The sequence below is a fragment of the Sturnus vulgaris genome, chromosome 11, assembly GCF_052056855.1.
Source record: "Sturnus vulgaris isolate bStuVul1 chromosome 11, bStuVul1.hap1, whole genome shotgun sequence".
NCBI lineage: Eukaryota > Metazoa > Chordata > Aves > Passeriformes > Sturnidae > Sturnus > Sturnus vulgaris.
The window spans coordinates 13,976,144-14,000,382 of record NC_142253.1 but is presented as its reverse complement, the minus strand read 5'-3'; the positions used below and the strand labels follow the sequence as shown (position 1 = coordinate 14,000,382).

Below are 24,239 nucleotides of genomic sequence, written 5' to 3'. Positions count from 1 at the left end.
CAGAATTGAAAAACAATTCCTCTTGAGGGAAAAAAAAAAAAAGAAAAATTACATGTTTCCTTTTTCAGCCTCCTCAATAGACTTGTTGTAAATTTGCCCCCGCTTTATTTTCAAATGGACACACGCATCCTTAAAGTAGCCTTGTGCTTGCCAAATGTCACAGCATCATAAGCTGGGACACCCAGAGAGAGTGACTGGATGTCCTGATGAAGTTTTGGAGGAACTGATTGGCAATATTTCCATGTTTGTCAAGGTATTTACCTTGACCTTTAGCAGCATTGAAGAGAATGGCTCTAAGATGTTTTTTATCACAGAAAGAAACAGCAATTTTATGTTCTGAGCAAACTGCTGTGTCTGGTGATTATTTTTTCCCTGGATTTTACTACTGCTGAGCCTGATCACAGCAGAAGGCCAGCTGTTCATGGCTTTCATTCCCTCCAGATCCCTGCTTTGCAAGGTAAAGCTGAGATCAAGAAGACCTTGAAGTGTGTGATTACGACCTTAACTTCAATAGAACTCCTGTAAATTTTAAGAGTTTTAAGATTTTATTTCCATTTTCTGGCTGTCTGCCTTGCATGGGTTTGTTTTGCCTGGTGTATGCATAACATTGTCTTTGTTTCTAGTACCGGGTTGTGGTGCCAATGATGGGGGCCATCTCGGATCTGTGTGAATCACTTTCCAAACTCTCTGGTGTTCCTGTGGAAAATGTAAGGATAAATGCAGACAGTAATTTTGATAAATATTTTTTTCTTCTTGAAGCATTTTGGTGGCCTAGCTTTTATATGGGTAGTAAGCTGAACTTAACGGGCTAGTGACAAAACTGTAACAAGTTAAAATGCTGTTCATTGCTTGTAAGATTAAAAGGATGCACGAAACAGTCTGTGTTTATTCTGATCGTTCATTGTAGTAGAGAGGTTTAAGAGAAGGGACAGAAAAGTAAAGTACAACTGATGCTGGTGTGCTGACAGTTGTGATAGAGAATTGGAATAAACTGTTGCTTGAATTTAAAGGTAGTTTGGCTCAATTTATGTAAACTTTGACTATAATCACTTTGCACATCTCACTTGCTGTCCTAGATGGTGGTGACAGATGTGTATAATCACCGATTCCACAAAATCTTCCAAATGGATGAAGGTTTGAATCATATCATGCCAAAAGACGACATCTTTGTGTGAGTAACTGGGAAAATGCCATGTGTGACGAATACTGCAAAACATTCACTTTGGTTTCAGGTTCTAAAACCTCCTTCCTGTCCCCTCACAATACCTAAGCCTTCCTGTAGACCTTTTGCATGACTCAGCAGCAATGCAGCACCGCTCCTACCAGCAGGTCAACATGTGCAGTGTTCAGCTGCTGTGTTTCTAACACAGGAGGTCATGGCCCTTGGGTCATAATGAACTTTTAGCTTGGTCTGTGTTATGTAGTTTAGAACTTCCTACAAGCCTCTTTAAGACATAATTGTGTCTGGATTACAGTTATGCTCTGACATTTTTAGTTTTTGCTCAGGCTTGTTGTTCTTATGTTTTCTAAATCAGCCAAAAGCCTTGGGCTGTTACTAGGATAGTATGATGTTTAAGCTGTTGTACTCTGCCTTTCCAAATCCATCATAGTTATTAGAGCACCATGACTGGGGGTTCTTTATAGACTCTTGATGGTATTTAACATTGTTTGTATCTAAACTGTGGTTGGGAGGGCAAAGCTGAGGATTTGGCTTGATGTTCTACATGTGTGTGGTGGGTGAGATATTTCCAGTTACCTCTGACATCTGGTGAGGTGAAGAGAGCAAAAGTCATGTTCCTCTCTTGCAGCTGAAATGTGAGAACATTCCAGTGCAAGAATGTTGCTGCCATGAAATTGTTGGGTCTGTGTGGAGAGGTGCTGATATCCTCTGGTGCCATGTGAACCTTTCATGGGGTGGGATGCTGTGGCACTCTGGTGCTCTTTTGTCCTGCTGTCTGTTGTGACCTTATTGCCGAGATGTAATGGTGTTTTGTAAAAGTTGTCTTCAATTGTGTGACCAATTAGGATCTCTGGGAAGGACGTTTGGCTTCTGTGAAATCTGTAGTGTTAGTTTGTAAGTCTGTCTGTCTCTGCAGCAAGGAAAGCATTTTAAAAACAAGAAGCATGATGCTACAGCAGTAATTGCAAAAAAAGCCCTGCTTTCATACACGTGTTGTAAATCCCTCCACAGAAAACAACTGTGTCTGAATCAAACCTGCTCTGGGGAGTGGGGCAAGCATTGGCTGACCTGCAGCTCCAAGTGTATTTTCCTTTGCAATTGCCACTTCCTTTTATGTGCGGGGTAACTGTAAATGAGCTGGAAATGAGGTGCTGCTGCGAGTCACAGTGAGTGAACTGACCTGGGTTAAAAATAGCCTTCCAAGGAAGAGGAGAGGTGGCAGGATGAAGTTTTGCAAATCCTTGTTTTCCATTTACACCCTCCAAGATCTTTTCAGCACTAAGGGGCAAGAGCAAGCAGCCAGGCACCACGGCAAGAATTAGGAAAAAACTGTTCATATGAAGTCTTTTTAATGGGTTATGCTGCCAGGAAAAAGATGTAAAGTAATATTCTAACTACAGCTAAAAACCAGCATTCTTTTATTGAAAGGAAGTCTTGTCTCAAAAAGCCAGCAGAGGAACACTTGATCATAAAGAGGAAAGTTTTTTAAAGGCAAATTAATAATTCATACTTTTAGTGCAGACAATCTACCTGCCTTGTCTGGTTATAAAAAGTCTGCTGTTAGGTGTTCTAAGATTTAATTAAATCATTCAATAAATGGTTAGAGTAGTATGAAGGTTCTTGAATTCCACTTTATTTCCACCTATTATTTTTTGTCCTGCCAGCTTCAAAACCTATTTTTCATTAGGGAATGTATTTGTAGTCATGGATGTACATCTCTGCCTTCTGCTTCTTCCAGAAAGGATAATTTTACAGTTAAAGAGGAACTTGCCAAGTGCTGCTCAAGCTGTTGTGTTTCTGCCAAAAGTAATGGACATTGATTTGGCAGATCAGGTTTCTGCCCTCTTGTAGGTTCTGTGTAATGTGTGGCTGGGGAATGTGGTATGTGGTGGTTGTTTGTTCAGACTGCTGCTGCCAATAAATTCAGGAGTTTCTGGTATCTCAGTAACTTAACTTCTTAGATTACTAGCTAATATCTCTCTGTTAAAAAGAGGAATAAAAAATATTTTAAAAAAATAGGTTTTTCAGAACCTTCCACCTTTAAAGAACATGCTGGTTTCCACTTGAAATGTTGTGAAACATTCTATTTCCCCGAAGTCAGTGAAGAAGAGTTTCTCACTTAAAACCTTTTTTTTCTTCTTAAATTAAGACAAATTCTTTAGAGGAGTGACAGGAAGAGACTTGCTGCTAATGACTTGAAGGATGCTGTGTGTGCCTGCGTAGTCCATGAAATGTTCAGCTTGGAAAAGATGCTCCGCTGGTAATAGAGCTGTGGAGTGGAGTGTATCACATGGAGTGATGCATCTCTCTCTCGTGTTACTGAATGAAAACTGTCTTTGTATCACCTAATGAAGGGGAGCAGATGTCTTTTATTAGAAAGTACAGCAGTGTAGGGGTTTTATTGCCACAAAAGAAACTCTTGAGAACACTTTCTAGGGTGTTGGACTGACAAGACAGCAATTTCTTTTTAAGAAAGGAAGAATCCTTCTGGAAGCTGCTTGCCTATCATGTTTTGAAAACTTAAATTCTTCCTAAGATTTGTTTGAATCATGTAATGGCCTTGTGTGATAAGACTAAAACATACCAGCTTCAAGTCTAGGAAGACAGAAGTTACAGAACAGATGGGTTCTTTAAGATGGGTTTTTTAATAGCATTACTTGTTTATAAATCACATAGGGGAGCTGCATGATTTCAGGGTGTTGGGCTCAGTGAAGCAAAGCCAAATGAGAGGTGTGTCAGCTATCAGGTGGGAAAAGCAAACTGGAAAGGGATTATCTGGTAGTCCTGGCACCTTTTGCAGGGTATGTTCTTAGGTACTAAATATTAACATAGATGTGCTTCAAGCTGACATATAATGCAACCTGGGATATGACTGAGTGCCATTAGTTATTTTTTTTTTTATTCAAGTAAAATGTTTTCTAGAATCAAAGTATTTCTTGTATTTAAATGATACTTCGTGGAACTTGCTGTCTCATGTGCTTGAACTCTTTCCTTGTTCATGTTTTATTGATCCTGTCCCTTTTATATATTTATCATGTGCTCTGATTTCCCAGTAATGTCCACTAGCAAGACTTCCTTGCAGGAAAACTGCAATGTGTTTATCTTGTTCCTTGTTTTAAGTAGTTGCAGTTTGATGCTGAATTTCTTTCACTGGTTAGAAAACAAAGATAAAAACTATCTAAAACAGAGTTAAATCAGTAGAGCACATTCAGAAACAGATACTTCTCATGTATATTTCCCCAAAACTTATGTGCATTCCCCAAACCTACATTTTGAAATTACAGATGGCTCAGTGGGTTCTATTGATTTTTGAGGTCTATTCCTGAAGGATTTTGTTGCCTAGTCTTTGAATTGGGATGGGCTCACAGGCCTTTACTTTTATTCTTCCTGATAGCCACACTGAGTGGATTCTGAGAGAAGTTGTGATAAACTGAAGACCTCACCCTTCTGTTTAAATAATCTTTTTAAAGGTATAATGGTTTCCTTACCTGAAAAGCACTCCTCCCTTCCACGGGCAGAAGCAAAATAAGGTTGTTGTAGTAATCATCTGTGGTTATTTGCTGGACTCTGAGAATCCAAAGAATGAATGGGTAATGATAGGGCAGCACAAAGCCCCAGGGTTTGTGAGCAGCTGCCAACCAATTGTTCCTTTGTTCCTTGCTCTCATTGTCCCCTGCTAAACACGACATTTGCTCAGAGTCCAGCAGATTTTCCACCTGTAACAGAAATCACCTTTCTGGCTATCTCCTATAGCAGAAATCAGTTGTTTCAGTGGTTCTGTAGGATCTGTTTGTAACTTAAACTGGCAGTTCTTGCCTTCTGTATGTTTCTTAGCATCTTATTAAGTTGTCTCAGGATTGAAAAATTTAAATATGAATGTCAGTCTCTTACAGTGTTTCTGCATGTTTGCTTTGCTGAGTGCAGTAGCCAAGGCCTGCCTGTGACAATACCCTTGTGGTTTGCCAGACCTCTGATTTTATTGTATTGTGCACTGGCCAGCTGGCAACACACATCTCAATTCAAAATTCAAAAACTCCTAACACTGCAGGAGATCTGTGCTCCAGCAGGGCTGTGACTTAAAAAAAATTAAAGTCAGTACTTCTGTACTGGTGTCTTGCTTTTGACACCAGTGTCTGTTAAGTCTCAGCTTTTGATTTGGGCCTCTGTTGGTTTGTTACTGAGCAGATCATAGATTTCTCTGGAATGCTTTGGTTGGAAATGTCACTGAGCAGGAATTCTCACAACACACCACAGCAGGAATAGAGCAGCTGGAATGGGCCTTGGCTTTTCTGAACATTTGCTTGACAGAGGACGTGATCTGCAGACATAGATACTGTAGTCCAGACTGTGCTGTTGGTGAAATTTGGGAAATGTGTGATATGTGGGATGTATGGAATATTGAGCTGCTGCCTTTAATGAGCTATTTCAGTGGTGGAAAAACTGTGCGGTTTTTTCTGGTTATCACCATAGGGGTATGAGGGAAGACACATTCAGCCTTCTAGTTTTTGCAGGGCAAAAAAATCTTGGACATCTTGAGATGTGTATTTTGAATTTTAATGTGCCACTAAAGTGGTGGGGGCTGCTGAATCTGGGGGAGTGAGGAAGAGGGCAAGAATTGGACTCCATTGGGAACTTAAGCTGAATGGGTTGCAATATAGAAAATAAAGATGTGCCCTGGATTTCTAAGATAAGTTTTTCCCTCTGAACTGCTCAGTTTCTGGTTCATCAGTTCTTCTGGTGTATTATCTTACCTGTTTAGGTCTCTGATAGTAAAACCTCAGAAAGAAGAAACAAATACCACTGAGCTTCGTGATATTTGGGCGACTTTAAGTAACTTTGAAATGCATCCCAAAATGAACCTGGCACCTTTTACACACGAGGACACAACTATACATTTTCTTTTCCAAGTCTACTGAAAGGGAAGGAGAATTTGGAAATTTTGTAAGTTCTCCAAGCCTGTTCTTTCACAAGGCTTTGCACTCCTCTCTTTATCATCTTGACAGGCTTGGAACTGTCAGCTAGTCCTGGATCAAGTTGTGTTAATATTTATCAGAGAAGAGCTGAGATGCAGAAGTGGAGGGAGTTGGTAGAAGCTTTGAAACAAGGTCACTGACCCGACATGCGGGGGCAGTGCAGCCAGAGAATGGTGGGAGTATTCCACTTCTCAGAGTACTGGAAATGGTTCTCTCCAAGCATGTTGTTCTGTGGAAGGACAGGGAGGGCTGTGGCAAGTGATGAGAAATCACTCCTGTAAAGGTGGTCTGCAAATCAATTTGATGCCAGTAGTTCAGTGTTTGTGCTGAATGCTCTCATTGCCCAGGCTAAGCAGAGCACAGCATTCAGCACACAACCCAAACACTTGCTATTTCTTTTCCTCAGGTTCTGGGAAGCCCAGCCCCACTAGGACCTCCGGCTCCCGCTCCAATGTAACCCCCACACATTGACCATGCTGGTGATGTCCCATCACCAGGGAATCCTGCTGGAGCTTGGAGCCGGCCTACAAGGGCTCAGGTAAGCACCACAGAAAAACAAACTCCACAGCCCATTTCAAGGGTGTTGCTCTTAGTGTTTCTTCTTAGTTCTTAGGAACTAAGAAGAAAAATGTTCTGATGGATCAACTTTTCTCTTAGCCTGGCTAATGGGGCATATTACATAACATGGATTATGTTGATAAACGTTTCACAAATTGATTTGCAGGTCACCTTTAACCTATAAAAGTGTGCATATTTGAATAGGATCTATTCAGTTTGCCATACATGCCATGTTTTCTGCCTTCTCTTACAACATGCTGTGTATTACATTTAGATGAGTTCATGGTCCTGAACAAACATCACTGGCTGCAGAGATGTGAGGTTTGTTAGTGTGACTGAGGCTACAGCAATTATTGAACTGAGTTAGTGAGATCAGCAGACCAGCAGGTCCAGTAATTTTATATGAAACATTTGAGATGTGTGGGATCTTACAGCAGACTGAAGTTTGTTCACACTTGCTGGAACTGGGGTTTTCTTGTTGGAAATGAGGGTTTGCGTCCTTTCCAAAATGTACTTGTATTTATTTAAGCCTTGTATAAACCTTGTATAAAGTTGCATTTTGAGTCTCTGATCTTAGTTTACTTGTTTGTATGTGTTCTGCTGTTATGAAAGAAAGTAAACAGGTTATAGGAGTATCTCCACTTCCTAGAAGAGATGAGAATATGTGCAGCAGTTTCTCTCAGTTTTTTTCCCAATCCTATGTTTATTTTTACTGTCTACTTTTGACCCTGTTGTGGCTTCTCAGCAGCATCTCTGGGTTGGTGTGCAGTAGTAACCCCCTTTAGGGATGTCTGTTTGGCAGCTTCTGCAGTGGCATTTTTTCCTGCCCTGCTCCATTCTCTTTCAAAATAGACTTACTGGTTGTTGCTGTAGATTAACTTGTGGTCCACATAATGTTTTGCAGCTGGAGCTAATATCATAGCACCTGTGAGGGAATGTTTCAGTAACATACAACCTATATATTAGCCTGCTATTTGGCTCAGAGTATTTTTTGCTTCCAGTGTCCTTTCATGTGGCTCTGTTCCTTCATATCCTTCTGTGCACTTGCTTACCTTCATTGTGCAGTGGCACAAAAGTTACCTTATTGCTCACTGCCTCCTTTCTGAATTGAAACCACAGACCTGAACCTCTATATAATAAGACTGTCAAGTCCAACCCCATTGCTTAGCAGTTTTCAGACACTTCCCTGAGTTGTCATTAAGTGCAGAGGCACTTAGCCAGTATCGAGCAGTGTGGTAGCAGCTGTGCTAATGTTTCTGACTTCTGAAACCATGTTGTGTTGTCTGGAGTAGCATCATCTTCATGTTATCTTATTTCAATTAAGTTGTAACATACAGAATTATGGAGTATTGTCCAACAATACTCAGTGTCAGCTCTACAGCCTTCCTTACACTGTACATAAAGTACTTTGGTTTTGGTTCTTCTTTTTAAGGGATAGCTGTTGCTCAGGAGATCATAAAAATGACTGATCTTGATTCTGATATGTCTGCTTTTAGTACTAGTATGTAAAGGGTGTTCTGAGTGGAGTGGGTAGAGGGGCACTTGAGTAACCAGATCTGTTATGCTGTGGTGAGAAGTGTATGAGATGCTCTCTGCAGAGTGTTGTGGGGTGCTGCATGCTGGCTGTTTGTGATGGATGACCCCTACCTGTGGGAATAGTCTTTTATTTCTGTTCCTTCTCATGGGCTGGGCTTCATTCAGATGCATGAGGGTGGAGTGTAAATGGGGCTTCATTAATTGCTGCTTGCAGAGCAAGGTGTAGGTTGTGTGAGAGGAGTCACAGGAGTGTCATGCACTGAGCTGTGTTACAGGAGTCCAGGCTAAAGGTCTCATAGGACCTGGTGTTAATCACAGATTATATTCTGGGACTAAGTATGGCCTTTTGTGTTTAAACAGTACTAAGTGAAATAATTCACGTCTTTGTGGTGCTGTTTCTCAGGAAACTTTAGGAAATGTGGACTGTATGCAGTGATGATGTCCAGCTGAATAGCACTGACAGCCTAGAAAACCTCAACAGCTGCTGGCATTGGACTCTCTTGTGCTGACTCTGAGCTCTTGTGTTCTCGGTGGGCTGGGACTCTCTAGAAGGATGTTTTCCTTCATGTACTCTGCTGACTCAGTCCAAGTCCCAAGCTGGGATACTTTTTTGTTGTCAGTAGAATGAAGCAGAATTACAACTCTGAAATTTGTTCTCTCTGCTCTGTACACAGGAATAAAACATGTTTCTCTGTCCTTGAGAGAAGGGAAGTGGCTTGTCTAATGTAAAAGAGTTCTTAGGAGTTTGAGGCATTCAGATATGTGATTGTGGTCTTGGTCATTATGTGTAGTGATATCTTTCATGAAATCTTTCTTGCAGTTTTAAGATAAATCTGGGACAGGTGACTCACTAAATTAAAGAGCAGTGTGACTTGGCATTCCTGAAAAGGAATCTTTTGTAATGAATAGGCCTGAAGCAAACAGTGTTATAGGGTTGGACAACGTGGTTTCTTTTGCCTTTCTTCTAACAGCTGCAAATAGCTCATTTGCTGTTTCACCCAGGGCACAAACTGCATCACAGTCTCTTCACTGTTCTCCCAGGCTGTTTGTTGTCTTCCAGAATTTTTCTTGTTTGTTTACTGTCCTTGGATTTTTCTATGAAGCAGATGTTTCCAGACTCTTGGTTTTATGAAACATTAGCTGTTCGATGGTGTAGCTCATGCCATAAAACTGAGAGGTTGGGAGAATGCAAGACCCAAGGTATCAAGAAGATTCCTTTTTGCAGGGGGAAGAAACACCGTCAGAGGGATTTCAAAGTACATTTAGTATTTTTCACTGATGGAAGCACTGTGGAGTTGTCAGGGTAGTGTCTTGGGAGGTGATTTGTAATAGTGGTTTGAATTAGGATTAAAGACAGAGGGAAGGTGGCAGCTGAGTTGTTTGCAGGTGTGTGTCCTGTGCCACTGTGAGCCATGGGGAGTGTTCAGGAAACCGCTCTTTAGCATGAGGACAGCACAACCCTATTGTACTGTTAGAGAGACTTGCTGAACTGAGTTCATATTGGTCCTACCTGCTGTGCTTCTCAACAGTGTAAATAACCCATGGAAATACCTGTCTTTCAAACAGGTATGAAGTGTGCAAGCCAAGTGAGGATGGCTCGGAGTACATTACTCTCTCCATTTATTTTCGGGAAAAGACAATGAGGCAATCCAGCAATACTTCAGGGACTGTGCTCTTTGGGCAGCCACTGTTAATATCTGTGCCCAAACACAAGCTCACTGTGGATCACCTGTACAGTGTGGTTTTGGAGCAGATCAGGTGAGTCATGGCTGTACCTTTGAATCCTATGCCAAGCTCTATTCAATTACATTGTAATAGGATTACTGAATCCTTGTTAACAGGGAGAATTTTCTTTAATTTGTGTGGGTTGTATAAACCAGGATTTGCGTTGCATTAGTGTCTGAAGCCCCAGGGACATTTCAAGGTCCTGGTTTTTTGTAACATATATTGCTGGCTCAGCTTTGCAAAAGGAGTCAGGAACAGAACTCAGGGCATGTTTTAAGGGCTCACAGATGGAGCCACCATAACTTACTTTTTCAATATGTGGCCAGTGAAACATGGAGCAAGCAGTGAGAGCAGAGATGTAGGGAATTGTTTAACTCATTCTGAGGGTTCTTGGTGCTGTCATGTAAATGTAAATGATGCCGTACTGGGTGAGTTCTGGTTTACTGGAGGGAACTGGGCAGCAAGAGCTGATGGTAGAGGGGGGTGCTGCTGTTCTGGTGCACAGCTGCAGTATGGTTGTGTAATAAATGTATCCCTTCTCTTCAGTCGCTGTGTGAAACTCCCTCTGGCAGAAGAATACTCCCCACCCTGCCCAGACAGAGGAACCTGCAATGGCTCAAATGGTGTGGTTGAAGGTAAAGCCCCTTCAAAATCTGCTGGAAGCTTTTCAGGACTCTAAGCTTTCTATAACAGCATTTTTTTTGTGCTGTATATATTTGGCTTAAGCTCTTGCAGGTTGTTTTCTCCACCATGATTAGACCACACTGTTTTGCTGGACATCTGCTTGGTACAGGGAGAATCTTGTAGACCATTTCCTTCCTAGGGAGATCAGATGGTGCAGCAGCTGGAGAACAAGGTGTGGATGTGCATTCATCCTGACCAGTGTTAGGGAAGTCCTTGCTTAACTGAGGTATCCAGGTGGCTCCCTCCAGAGGCAGCCCTTCCTGATATGCCCTTTGATAATGAAAACTGGCCTGTTAGGTCACACAGATTGTGGAGAAATTTGTCTGTTGGAGGACACAGAATCAAGTCTCATTCCTAGGCCTCATGCTCACTAGGAAGCTTTTAATGCTGGTGGCATATGAGTGTTTCCCTTCCCTATTTGATTCACTATTGTAGCACTGTGGGTAAGAGCTGGAATAAGTTAAATGGGAAAAAAACCTGCCCATTTCCCCAAAGAGTGGAAATAAGTTTCCTGTTGACTTACATATTCATTTTTGTGAAGACACCCAGCTGCAGCATTGCTGATTCTCTCTTGGGGCTGCTTCTTGGGGTGTGTTGTCGGAGGAGTCGTTGTTAACCTGCAAACTGAGCACTCTCCTAAACTGGCATCTGCTTAAGGAGAAAATTCAGCTTCAGATGGAGTGGTTAGCAAGCAGAGGTTTCTTATCCTGTGTGCTTTTCCATTGCTCTCCACATAACTGATGTGTGTTGTACAGTCTGATGCAAGCAGCTGTCCATGGGAGGTGTCAATCTAAACTTTCACTGAAGCCCTGTAATACTGTCCTTGTTTGAAATTTTTTTCCAGGAGACATTGAAGAGATGGAGCATCAGGATGGTGGAGAGGAAGGCAAGGAAAAACTGACAGAAGTTGATCCCTGCCACTCTGAGGGATGTATGCAAGTGGAGTCAGCAAGAGATCTGCAGCCTTGCAAGAAACAGCATTTCACATTTAGCCTTGTGAATTCCTCTGGGACCTCGGAGATAAACTCTATTGTTGAAGGAAAAATCTTAAAACTGAACGGTAATTATTTTCTTGCTGTATTTTTCCCCCCTTTTTTTTCCACCTGTGCAGTAAATATTTCTTCTTTTTTATAGCTTTTTCTGCAGTTGCTATTGACTGGGATTCTGAGACACGGAGGCTACTTTATGATGAACAGGAGGCACAGGTTGTAATATGCTCTTTTCGTAAATAATCTATGTAAATTTGCATGGTATTTAAAAGGTGACAGTAAACAGTGTTCTGCTGGGTTATCTTTGTCACAGAATAAACTGGATTTTTGTAACAGAATAAGACAGTTTCTACTGTCTTGATAAAGCTCTAAACCCAAGTGAAGACATACATTTTCTCTTATGGACTATTTAGCATAAGAAGGGAGTGGCTGGAAGCTGGAGAAGATTGTCTGGGTGGGGAAGAAGGTGCAGAAATAGGCAGTGTGGGGAAAGTGAGGATGTAATTTCTTGATGTCAGGGATTAGAGAGTACATGGAATTGAATAAAGCACCCATCTCTTTCACTAGGCATTTGAAAAACATGGAAGCATGCTACAACCACAGAAGAAGAAGGCTGTAGTAGCCCTCAGAGACTGCATAGAGCTCTTCACTACTATGGAAACACTTGGTGAACATGACCCATGGTAAGAACCCCTGCCTGCCTGCCTTATTTACTATAAAATACCATAACTGTTTGAGTTCACGTGATTTTTCATGGGATGAATGTAATTTCCCAGGTCTGTCCTTTTGTCCTCATCTTTGAGAAGTCTGTCAGATCTGTATTAAGTCATTGACTCAGTAGGCTATGGACATGGGTTAATAAAAATATTTGTTTCCTGCCTATATTTAAGAAAAAAAAATGTCAGTGGGAATGTAGCTTCCAATGACCATTCTAAAAGTTAATTTTTGTACAATGTGCAGTTAACATACTTGCTGTGAGACTATAAAGTGAAAGCAGGTTGGAGTTTGGAATTCTCTGAGGTAATGTGTTCGCCTGCATATTCCAGAGACAATGTGCCTTCTGTAAGGCAGGGACTGTACTTGTGCTAGTGAGGCATCTTTAATGGAAGGCCAGAAGCTTTTCTTTTGATGCAGTCATTAATTTCCTTGTTTGTTACTCCTTCCTTAGGTACTGCCCTAACTGTAAGAAACATCAACAGGCCACGAAGAAGTTTGACTTGTGGTCTTTGCCCAGGATTTTGGTGGTACATTTAAAACGCTTCTCATACAGCAGATACTGGAGGGATAAACTTGACACTGTTGTGGAATTCCCCATCAGGTAGGATTCTTCCCTCAAGCTAGGAAGAGCTTGAAGAACTGTCAAGAAAGATGTACTTCTGATGTTTCTGTTGGGTGGGCTTGTTGTAAAGGCTGTTACTGGAGCAGGTGTTTTCTGGGTTTGAATGGTTGGACAGCAGGCATGATTTGAGGGAGTTAGTTTTTTGGGAGGTGGTTTTTGTTAATATTATTCAGCTTTATACATCTCAAAGAGCATTAGTTACAAGCAAGTGCTGTTTCTTCTGAAATTGGATTAAGCCCATGTGATTCAACCAAGTGAACTTCTATAGCAATTTTAGGAAATTTTTTGGGCAGTGCTGCACTTGTAATACTGAATATTGCACAATTACAAGAAGAAAGCCTGCCTTGTCCCTCTGCTTCTGCTTGTTAGCATCCTGCTGTGGGATGAAGCATATCCCTTATTATTCCTATCTCACTCTTCATAGGGACACTCTGAACTGTGTTTTATTCAACACCTCCCTCTAAACCTGGCTGTGCTTGGTGTGTTTGTCAGAACCTGCCTTGTGTGGGAGGGGTAACAAGTCTGGTCTTCACACTAACAACACCTGGCCCTGAGCAGCAGAGCAGCACTGATGTTGTGCTTCAGTTCCTAAAAAAGTGATGGTTACTGGTGTACTGATACTTTTCTGTTTCCTTCCAGGGGTTTGAACATGTCCGAGTTTGTCTGTGACCCAAGAGCAGGCTCATACGTGTATGACCTCATTGCAGTTTCCAATCACTATGGAGCCATGGGAGTGGGCCACTGTGAGTAGCTGCTGCTGTGTCCATTGTGTGCAAGGAAACATGAGCAGAGGGGGCATGGGAGGGCTCTGCACTGCAACATCTGCAATAGCCCTCACCTAAGGTGTCTGGTCCAAAACTAAACTGTGTTCTGCGTGCAGGCGAGTATCATGTTGGGGTCCTGTCAGGATATGGAGGGCAAATAGGTAGCAGCACTTTGGCCTGAGGTCTGACTGATGTCTGTGGGACCCTGGTTAGTTGTCATTAGTTTGTGTGGTGGTGTTTCCCAATTTATGAGTGGAGTCAAAAATTTCAGTGCTGAACCTGAAATTATGATACTGGCTGACAGTAGAATGTCTCCACCTTTGTACTGATAAGGACTGACATAGGAAAATGTCATTTCATCAGGAGAAAAACCCATTTATATACAAGTTTGGTACATGATGAGTCTTTGTTTTCTGTCACTAGTTTTGCTGCAGCATAGATGAAAAGTGTCTGTAGGTGAGTTATCTGTATCAGGTGTCCATGGAGATGCATGCTGTAGGTGACACTTGTACAACCACCCAGAAGCAATTTACCATGAGAGGATGATGAGCTCCTATAGCTGAAGGGGCACATGTTCTGAGGTTAGAGATCACAGTCACAGAAGTCTTGGCTGGAGGAGATATTGAGGGACTTCTGACTTCATTCTTGAGTGAGGATTCTTGCAAGAACCAAATCAGATCCATTAGCAGCAGGAAACCTCTTTCAAGTGAAAATGCAGAGTCTTAAACTGTGTGTGTTTGGGAAAGCTCTGACTAAAGAGCAGTGAACAAAGTCTACTATTGTTTTTTCCCTAAGTTTCTTTTCCCTGTATCTCAGCTGTCAGGGATAAACCTGGTATGTGGAACCTGGTCCTAGACTAGCTAGGCCAGCCAGCATATTGTAGAAGATGTTTATGTTGGTTAACTAGGCTTGGGGTAGGCAATGCCAAAGCTGGCTCCTGGTCTCCCATACACACGTGGTTGGATTCCCAGTGTCCCAGGTGTGTGTTCCCTGCCAGCCTTCCCCAGAATGCTGAGCTGCAGTTTCTCACCCTGACAGACACTGCCTACGCAAAGAACAAGGTGAACGACAAGTGGTACTACTTTGACGACAGCAGCGTCTCGGTGGCTTCAGAAGACCAAATAGTGGTGAGTATTTGGCTTGAGGCTGTTCCAGCTCTGTGCTGAGAGTGTGGTTCCCTGCTTTGGGTGTGACATTGCAGCCAAGCTGTGTGGATGGTTTCAGATGGGTTTTCTTTTTGTTTGGTAGACAAAAGCTGCGTATGTGCTGTTCTATCAGCGCCGAAACAGCGAGGAACATTCTGCCCCTTCTGCTCCCCAAGAAGAGTGTGATGGCATGGACACCAACTGAGCACCACCTCCAGCACTCAGCCACTATGGCAGTGGTTGCTCTTGTAAAGCAATGCCTGAGGCGCCTGAAAATTTTTCTTCCTTCTGTAGGGGTCAAGCAGAAAATCAAGCACTGAAAGATTTAGTGCTGGGGGTTGCAGAATAGCACTGAAGAGCCAGGAATAGGTGCTGACACTTGGGTATTTAGAGGCCAAAAATAATATATATTGGAGCTTCAATAAAGTTCTTTTAAAAATCTGGCTGAGCTTTGTGGCTAGAGGCAGGGGGTGGGGGTTATGGTTCTTGGGCTGAGGGTTGTAGTTGGGGTTGGGAGAGGGCAGCCTGAGCTGGAGGCCAGGCACAGCTGAGCCTTGCAGGGGCCCATGGAGGAGAATGGTGGGTACGATTCTGTGAATCGGCACTGGGGCTTCCTGCCAGCTCTCTGGTGTTGCTGTTGGGCCCTGCCTGTGTCAGGGAGGCCTCCTGCACCCTTTCTGCAGCTCAGTTCAAATTTTTGTACATCTGGTCTGTTGCAGTCTCTGCCATTGTATTTAGGTTCCCCGGCAAAGCAACAAACGTTTCTCTTGCTTGCATCCTTTCACTGATGCATTTGAAGCTCTTCTGGGTGGTTTTGACTCAGCATTTTTCATGTAAACACTGAATCCAGTGATGCAGGAATCTTGGCCAGAAGTGAATCATACCTGCCTGTGGTGTGGCATATGTGCAGGCTGATCCCCATGGAGATGCAGGATACAGCTGCTCTGGCTCCTGTTCTTCTGCAGAGAAAATATCATCCATAACATTGATGATTTCTTGTCTTTTCCATCTCCTAAACCCCTCACTTCCAAGCTGCTCTGTAAGCACTTTTCTGCTGCCAGCATTTCTCCTATGGTTTGTGCAGTGACAGCATTTTATCCTTTTTTGCTCATTTATGTCTCCAGCCAAGCTCAGCACTGTCAGAGAGCTGTCACCTGTATGGGTGACAGCGCAGTGCAATGGACTGCGTGAGTTTTCATCCTTTTCTCTTGCAACTTTGTTTTTTTCTGGACTGCTCTTTCAGCCCTCCTCCACCCTTGAGTGCTGCCTTTTATATCCTCACCTGATCACCCTCTGTGGGGCTGCAGGTGTGATAGTCCTGTCCCAGGTCCTGTTTGCCTCTGCTGTAAAATGGTTTGCTCCATCCTTTTGTCACAACTGGCAAATGCTCTGGCCTCCTTTACTGTGTGTTGCTTTTTTAGGACTCAAGTACAGCTTTCTTGAAAAGAGATCCCTGTGAGTCTCAGTGGAGAACTGGTCTTCCATGTGAAAAATGGGAAAAAATTCCAGAGCCTTAGCCTGTATTTTTTAGGTTAAGATCTAGCTCAAGGTAGTGAACCAAACAGGAGGGTTTTTCCTTCTTGGATCCAAGTGTGTTGGCAGAATGAAAGGCTGAGACTGGCTATCAGTGTGCTTTTTGTTCCCCCTAGAATATCTGCTTGCAGCTGCTGTGGCTTCAGTGCTGGCCATCGCCTTCTGTTGTGGTGGTCAGCAGTGCTCATCCATTTATCTCCAAACTTGCCAGCTCAGCCCCACCTTTCTGCAGCTCCAGGCAACAGGCCCTGTAGGAAATTGCAGCGTGCCTGTCCCTGCATCCTGGGAGGACAGCACCAGGCAGCCCTTTGCCAGGGCACTGGAAAGTGATGGGGAGGAGGGGGCATTGTCTCTAGCCAGCATGCTACTGATGTGATTCTCCTTTGTGGAATTTTGCTTTTAAAGCATTAAAATATGAATTTTGAGATCACAATTGCTTAGTTGCTTCTGCTGTTTAATTTTATTTTTATTTTTGCAACTCAATATTGTATTTTTTTTCCTTATTACTGAGGGGAGCATGCAAAAAGCAATTTTTAAGCTGTAGCACTGCACTGAAATTACTCTAATCAGCATTTGTTTGTTTTACCCTGAAAGTAAGTCATGTGGGCATTCCAAAATGGGGAATAGAGGAAAGGGAGGACTGTAAAAGACCTTTTTAAAAGAGAAATCGATCTGAAATAGCCTTTGTTCTCCTCTGCCTCCCTACCTGTGCTGACACTGAGAAATGCATCCGTGGAGCTCAATCTCAGATGCTGAACAGACTGTGTTGTACTGCAGAACAAGTGGCCCAGCTCTGCTTTCTCTGCCTCTGAGTGCTGGGCTTTGGCTGGTGTGTGTGTGCTGTAATACCAGACTGTTTTTTTTTTTAGACTAGCACTTTGTAAGTGGCTGGCTCTGTTGTACAAAGAGGAAAATTAAAGAGTGGTTTGCACTGAAACTGGGTTCTGTTGTATTTCCGGCTTTCATTACCTGGCCTAAGTCTGCTGGTTGTGGGGATGCCTGGTGCTCTAGGAGTAATTTGGGCTGGGGGGGGGGCAAGTCCTGCAGAGCTAGTGGGGATCTGGGAGAAAATCAGCCGTTGAGAGCACAGCTGAGGGTTCACTTTGCTCCAGGGTTGCCTTTTCTCCCTGCAGTCCTGGGTTGCTGCTACCTGGTGCTCTAGCAAAGCTGTCCTTGCTTTTTGTGGCACTGGGCAGCCTCAGCTATGGTTTCATCCTTCCTCTTCCTCTGCAGATCCCTGAGAGGTCCTGGTCTCCTGGTCTGCCTTCTATTTTCTCCAGGGGCATCAAGGCTGCCTGTGACTGTAGCACTGAGGTAGTTGTCCTGCAGTCTCTGTAATTGCCTCCTCAAGGCAACCTGAACACACTTGTAAAGCAGGCTGGAAAAGGCTGAGCAAGTGCAATGGGCTTGTGTGTGGATTGTCCAAGTCCTGCAGGTCAAGGTGGGCTGTGAAACCCTTGTGAGAAGGTTTGAAATCTTCATGCCAAAATTACAGTGTAAGAGCAGAGGAGCTTGATCTCAGCTGGAGCTCCTGAGGGTTTATGAGCCTTAATGTAGAACAGCTGCTGCTGAGCTTTGCTGTGAAGGGCTGACCTCCAAAACATGGTGTGAAACCCATAGGGGGAAAAAGGGAAAGCAAAGGGGCAGCTTCCCTATTCACTGGGAAGATGATTTGGTGAGAACAGAAAATCAGTGTTACAGTTCTGTGTCAGCTCCTACTTTGAAGAGGATTTAGTTTCACTCTGAGAAAAAGGTGCTCAGAATAAAGAAGGGGGGAAAAATAACAGCCAGAGCTTCTTTTTATAAAGCATTTCTCCAGGCCGGGACTGTTCTCCCTGGGAAGAGGTCTGAGGAGTTCCTGCAGGGCTAAGCCAGGAACAGTTGCTCCCTGTTCCCTACAGTGCAAGGTGGGCAGCTTAAAGCATTTATTATCCCCACCTGGCCCAGTAAATAACAGCCAAGCACTCTTTGGTAACACCATGCTCGCAGGCAGGAAGGGCTGTGTGGGAACTCAGGTGCTTAAAAATGCACTTGGGAAGGATTAAATTAATGGGGAAATAGTGTGTATGTGTGTCCTTGGACTCAAATCAAAGTGAGGGCACTGCAGTTCTGAACATGATGTTTTTCTTTTATTCTCAGCCTTGCTAAAATACGTTATATAGTTTTAGATAACATATTTCTTTTCAAATAACTTTTACAAGAAGAGACAAAAGCATATGCTCAGATTCAGAAGATGGAGGTCTGAAGTTCTTCTTTAAACATGCCTTCAAAATGGAGGTCTTTTGCCATGAGCTCTTCTTCTACATCTTCTAAGGCCCACTGATGATCTGTCAATTCTAAGGCTTCCCATTCCGTCTGCATTGGCAGTGAGCAGAAGTAGAGAAGGAAAAGCAACAAAAGATTAGTTGGAGAAGAACTACACAAAGCAGTGCTTGCTTTAAAAACTGCAACAAACACTGATTTCTATTAAAAACTCCAGGAGTAGGCCATCCCAACTTCACAGGCAGCAGGTTATGTGTGGCTAAACCTCTTCTACAGTACACAAAACCAAAAACCAGGTCTGTCCTTTGTGCATAAACCTGGGCTGTGAAAGGCAGAGGCAAGTCCAATAACAAGTGCCTATGGAAAGTGCTTTAGGAGAACTTAAAGATGGTAAAATCCTGATGGATTTTCCACTGAACTGACTCGTTCACTTGATTTTCTTACCCAAGTTCCACAGCTGCCTGCTGGATTCATGCTCAGCTGCACTATTAACACAACTTTTGCAGAGCCAATTTCTGCTTTGGAGCTACACCTCAAGGTAAAAAAAACCCAAAAACCCTTCCTTAGCAAAAGCAGAGGCTGGGACATGAATTCAGCTTTTTGTACCAGCAGTGACTGATCTGTCAGGTTTACTTCAGGGTATTTGGGCTCTGCCAGAGCAACTCCCACAGCCTTCCTAAGCTGCCAGGTCTAATTTTAGGAACAGGAATCCAGAGCAATTCCCTTACTCCACACAGGGAGACTATGTGTTACATGCAGTCTATGACCCTGAGAGCTCACACAAACAGGAATGCAGGTGGGAATACTGTACCTTAAATGCTTTGTTAGTATCTGCTGGCATGGCCATTGCTGCCCCTGTCATTTGTTCTTGCATCACCCTGGACTGATCTGCAGCTACAAATGAGAAATGAGAAGTTGATTTCTGTGTTATTAAACAGCATTCCCTGGAGCATGGTGCCATGGGGAAGGTTTTTAGCTATAGATGAGAACATTGCAGCAACAGGCAGAATGCAATACTTCTGTGCCAGAAGGAGTCCTCACAAGACATCTTGCTCCCACCTGCTCCATCTTAGCCAGATTTGCATTAAATATGCAGAAAAATTGAGGAAAATAGTTTTCCATATTCCCAATGCACATCTGTCCTGCCCCACATCTAACATTAAGAAATCTTTGCAGTTTTCCTTAAACACTTGCTAGAAATAAAACAAACCTGAGCACAAAACTTTTGCACATTGATTTCATGGGAAAGAAATCCTGGACTAACAACCATAGAAGTTTATGAGCCAGCGTCTGGTGAAGGACATTTGGGTACTTGCTGCAGGTGATGTCAAACCTGGCCCAGGGACAGTAAGTAACTTCACAGAAATGAGAAAGGAATTCTAGAGCTTTTTGCTGGAAACTTTTCCCCTGACTCCCTCAGACACCATCCCAGGGAAAGGGCAGCCAATTCCCAGAAATAACAAGTGCCTTACCATTATCTTGGCCCAGGATGAGAGTATAAATGCTTCTGAGTCCAAACACATTCAAGAAGTACCAGGAAGCAGAGCTCACCCTGACAAATCAGAACAAGCACAGTTGTTGTCAGTTCAGAGCTGGCTCATGACCTCATTCCAGCAGCACACACAGACCATCCAAGGGCTATTAACACATTCAACGTTTTCCAAGTAGAAATTGGACCTTGTTTGCTGAGGACAGGGGCTTACCAGGACGCATCTAAAGTGAGCAGCTCAATTCCCTGCTGCAGCATTGGCTTAAAACGCAGCGTCAGAGGAAATGGGACCTTTGCTGCAGGACAAAGGAGAAAAAAAGCCCAGTTTCACAAAGTGACACTGCATGACTGTAAAGCACAGGGTAAAGTAAGCAGGTAGTTCTTTTATTACATCTAATGTAGTCTGAGTACAACATACACAATAAAAAATTAACTTGGATTTTTGAAAAAGCTGCAGTTCTGTATTAATTTTAATATGAAAAGACTTTCTGAAACTTAATCAGATGACCAAACCCTCACAAGTATTACTTCACTGACTATGAAAGGGAATGTCCCTTGTTAAAGAAACAGTTACCACATTAACAATACAGAAAAAAAAACCCAGAATTATGAATTTAAGTATTTTGATATGTACATTCCACACAGTAACCAATTCCCTGGACAGGTTCAGAGGAAAATCCACTGTATCAGCCTGAAGTTTAGGCAGTTTTAATAAAATACTGGTTCTTGTCACTACAGTTGTTGCCAAGTACATGAGATACTTTCTTTGAGACCGTGGCCAATACTCAGAAAACAATTTCCACCCTTTGGGTGCAATGGGACAAGCAAATCTGTGCAAGTCATAGAGTGAAGAGCAGCAGTGCCACAAGCCAAATTTATGCTGCTTCTACCTGACTGCTTTCAGGTCGAGGAGCAAATCTCTGATGCAGCTCAGACCCTCAAGGTCATCTTCAGAAACACAGTCAAACCCATGTTATTCCACACACTTACTTGTGACAAATCCTGAAAATGTCATGTTGATCCAACCACCAATGAGGATCATAGGCAGAACATTGGTTACATTCCCTTTCATCATATCTGTCAGCATGGTAGGATCTGCAAATCATAGATGGGTTGTGAAGTATCAGCACATCACAATAAAGAGAAACAAGTCATTACATGTCAGCTAATTTAATTAAGAAACTGCATGAGACAAGAGTCCTATCCCAGTATCTATAATTTTCCAGTGCTGACAATACTTTACTAAATGAGATGAGCAGCCTCTGTGGTCGTGGCTGCTGCCACAGTGTTGTGTTCTGTGCTGTGTCTGACCCCATCCCTCGCCCCAGATCTCTGAACTTGCCTGACGCTCTGTGAGCTGACCTGGGTAGAAGAAGGACAACAAGCTCCTAATTTGCTGTATACTTCAGTTAAATTAAATCACTTTAGAGAAGACCCTGCAGGAGCTGCAGCAACACACTGGCAAAAGGAGATGAGAGCAGGACCCACTCCTGGCTACCCTGAGGTCATGTAAAGCAATCTAATGTTCTTGTGATCCAAGAGAGGGCTCTCACTCCCACCCCCTCCCTCACACTGCCTGAGCTCCCTGCAAAGCTGATTCACCTTCCACCCTCGGCAGACACTGAGAGGTTTTTCTACCTGGCTGCAGTTAGGATACCTTAACATACCTGTCATTGGTGAAGGAGGCACTACCTTTCTTTTTGTTTTCTTAAAAAATCCATCCTCGGGGTTATTAAAAAAATATTTCCGGGACAAGAAAGACTGAAAACAGAGAAAGACAATGCCAACACCATAAGAAGTAAAAGAACAAAAGCATTAGTTCTTGCTCAGACATTCAGACATCTTGGGAGTTCTTTCACAACACACCTTCCTGGGATAGGTGCCTCACTGCTCATGTGTTCTAAAGCTCCTCATGTTTTTCTGCATCCAGAGTACCAGATCTCTGGCTTTTTAAAATTCTTAAAGTAACTATAGGAATTCTCTGAAGAGAAAACCTATTAATTAAAGAGCTTTTAGTGTTTTGTGCAAATTCTTTGTGCTGGTGGAGCACCAATACTGATACATGGAACATACTTGCCCAGCTGACCTCTGGATTTCAGAAAATACACATTTGGTATCAACAGAGACAACATGAGCAATGCATTTTTAGTTTAGCAAACATTTCAGCTGACACTGTATGACCACCTCGTTATCCTAAGCTTGCATTACATCCCTGTGTGCTTGCTGGCAGATATTAAACACGACAGTTCGGAGGCACAGTTCATGTCAGCGTGCAGTTAAAACACCGAGCAGTGACAGCTAACATACATGTCAAGGAAAAGACATATATAGCAGTGCTGTGTCCAAGATTCCTAAGAATCTGCACTCCTAGACACTGCCCTGGCCCAGGGGTGACCCGCCAGCGTCCGACCCCGCGGGCCCTTGTGGGCGCTGCTCTTCCCGCGGCACTGCCCGGACAGAGCCCCGCGCTTTGTGCTCCTTTCCCAGCCATCCTCTTTGTAAAGCCCGACCGCGCAGCTCCGTACCTGCTTTGGAATGTATTTTCCATTTTCTCGAAGGACTCTGCTCCGGATCAGGACTTGGCTGGAAGAGAGACACGCGGCGTTAGCGGGCCGGGCGGGGGGCGCGGGGGGCGGGCGGGGGCGAGGCGGGCCCTGACCTGTCGGACACCTGCTCCTGCGTGAGGCGCTTGTCGCTCTGGAGCAGGATGGACACGTAGTGCCGGATCATGCCCACGAAGAAGGTGATGAAGACGATGGGCAGCACCACCCATAGCCGGATGTTGGAGTCCAGCAGCAGCTCGGGCTCGCTCATCGCGGCGGTGCCGCCTCGGGCCCGGCTCCGGCCGACACCGGGCCGCCGCCGCACGCCCCGCTTCCGCTTCCGGGAGCGGCCCTTCCGCCGCCGGCGGAACGGCGTCAGCGCGCGCCGCTGGCGGGAAACTCGAACGCGACTGGCGGGAGCGCCGTGAGGGAACAGTGAGGTGTCCGGTCCGGTCCCGTCCCGTCCCGTCCCGTCCTGTCCTGCCCGGAGGGAACGGGAGAGGACGGGAGGTGAGCTCGGCTCGGCTCAGGTGAGGTGGGCTCAGGTGAGGTGGGCTGAGCTGAGCTGAGGTGAAACGGCCGCCTGAGGCAGTGCCCAGCCTTTGGCAGTAGGTGCGACGGACAGCTGCTAGCCTGACGCCTGGCTGGGCTGTCGGGCTGCACCTCGCACCCAGAACGGAATCCCAGCAGTGCTGGGGCTGGGAGGGAACTCTGGAGATCACCCAGTCCAACCCCTCTGCCCAGGCAGGGTCACCCAGAGCCGGTGACACAGGGACGGGCCCGGGTGGGTTTGGAATGTCTGCAGCGAAGGAGACTTCACGACATCCCTGGGCACTTCCAGTGCTCTGCTATCCACAACCTAAACAAGATTTTGCTCATGTCGAAGTGAAGCTTCTTGTGTTTTAGTCTTGGCCATTGCTCTTTACCCCGTCACTGGGCACCACTGAAGAGTCCAGCGCCATCCTCTTGGCACCTGTCTTTCAGATACTTATACACCTGAAACAGCTGTAAAAGGCTCATTGCACTTTTGTTTTTTAATTGTTCCGCTTCTATGCTGATGTTTTAAGTAACTCATTTTACTAGCCTCTGCCAGGCAGTTGAAATTTAGTATGAGATGCACACACATCTTTTATTAATAACCCTTAAGTTTTAACGGTGAGTCAAGTTTATTGTTTTTTTTTTTTTCTTTCTAATCATTGTGATCCCCCCAAAAGAGCATGGGTTAGATGGAGATCTGTGCTGACAGAGCTCACTGGCTATGATTCATGGTTAGGGACATGAACAGAGTCACTTAATGTGGTTGGGCTCATGTGGGGTTCACACTCATCTGTGAATCCTTTGTTGCTTTGTCCAGGCATGTGGAGAGGGTCTTGAGTTTAGCTCAGCGGATGCAATCTGAGTCCTCATAGTTGCTCACTTTAATTTGCCATTTAATTTGCCTGATGTCTGAATGAAAGGCCAACCCTTGTTTTATGTGGAATTGAATTTTAGAAAAAGTGACGTATTGTGCTATTTAAAT

At 44.0% G+C, this 24,239-nt stretch overlaps 2 protein-coding genes across 3 annotated transcripts in view; one reads left to right on the top strand and one right to left on the bottom strand.

The window, feature by feature from the left end:
* The window catches only part of USP4 (ubiquitin specific peptidase 4), a 32,615-nt gene extending 15,252 nt beyond the window's left edge, over positions 1–17,363 (top strand). For both annotated transcript variants that reach the window (XM_088171175.1, XM_014869554.2), the window contains 11 exons: positions 624–707; positions 1,077–1,171; positions 9,814–10,005; positions 10,519–10,607; positions 11,501–11,716; positions 11,791–11,861; positions 12,213–12,328; positions 12,814–12,963; positions 13,624–13,727; positions 14,787–14,875; positions 14,997–17,363. In XM_088171175.1, coding sequence (XP_088027301.1) covers positions 624–707; positions 1,077–1,171; positions 9,814–10,005; positions 10,519–10,607; positions 11,501–11,716; positions 11,791–11,861; positions 12,213–12,328; positions 12,814–12,963; positions 13,624–13,727; positions 14,787–14,875; positions 14,997–15,098 — 1,308 coding nt within the window. In that variant the 3' untranslated portion in view covers positions 15,099–17,363. The remainder of the gene's footprint in view (positions 1–623; positions 708–1,076; positions 1,172–9,813; positions 10,006–10,518; positions 10,608–11,500; positions 11,717–11,790; positions 11,862–12,212; positions 12,329–12,813; positions 12,964–13,623; positions 13,728–14,786; positions 14,876–14,996) is intronic.
* Positions 17,364–18,533: 1,170 nt separating this feature from the next.
* On the bottom strand, positions 18,534–23,069 carry EMC3 (ER membrane protein complex subunit 3). The gene is made up of 8 exons (XM_014869606.2): positions 22,837–23,069; positions 22,703–22,760; positions 21,845–21,938; positions 21,168–21,272; positions 20,392–20,473; positions 20,161–20,240; positions 19,500–19,582; positions 18,534–18,781 (listed from the first exon to the last, which is right to left on the bottom strand). Exons 1-8 carry the CDS (start codon positions 22,989–22,991, stop codon positions 18,653–18,655), a joined length of 786 nt encoding a protein of 261 aa, XP_014725092.1. The 5' UTR covers positions 22,992–23,069; the 3' UTR covers positions 18,534–18,652.
* Between the last annotated feature and the right edge of the window lie 1,170 nt (positions 23,070–24,239).

Bases quoted from the DNA above. Each gene is read 5' to 3' on its own strand.
- EMC3 (XM_014869606.2), bottom strand. From the start codon at position 22,991: ATGAGCGAGCCCGAGCTGCTGCTGGACTCCAACATCCGGCTATGGGTG. The intron at 19,583-20,160 runs GTAAGGCACTTG...TCTCATTTGTAG, and splicing joins CATCCTGGGCCAAGATAATG to CTGCAGATCAGTCCAGGGTG. The intron at 18,782-19,499 runs GTACAGTATTCC...CTGCCAATGCAG, and splicing joins ATACTAACAAAGCATTTAAG to ACGGAATGGGAAGCCTTAGA.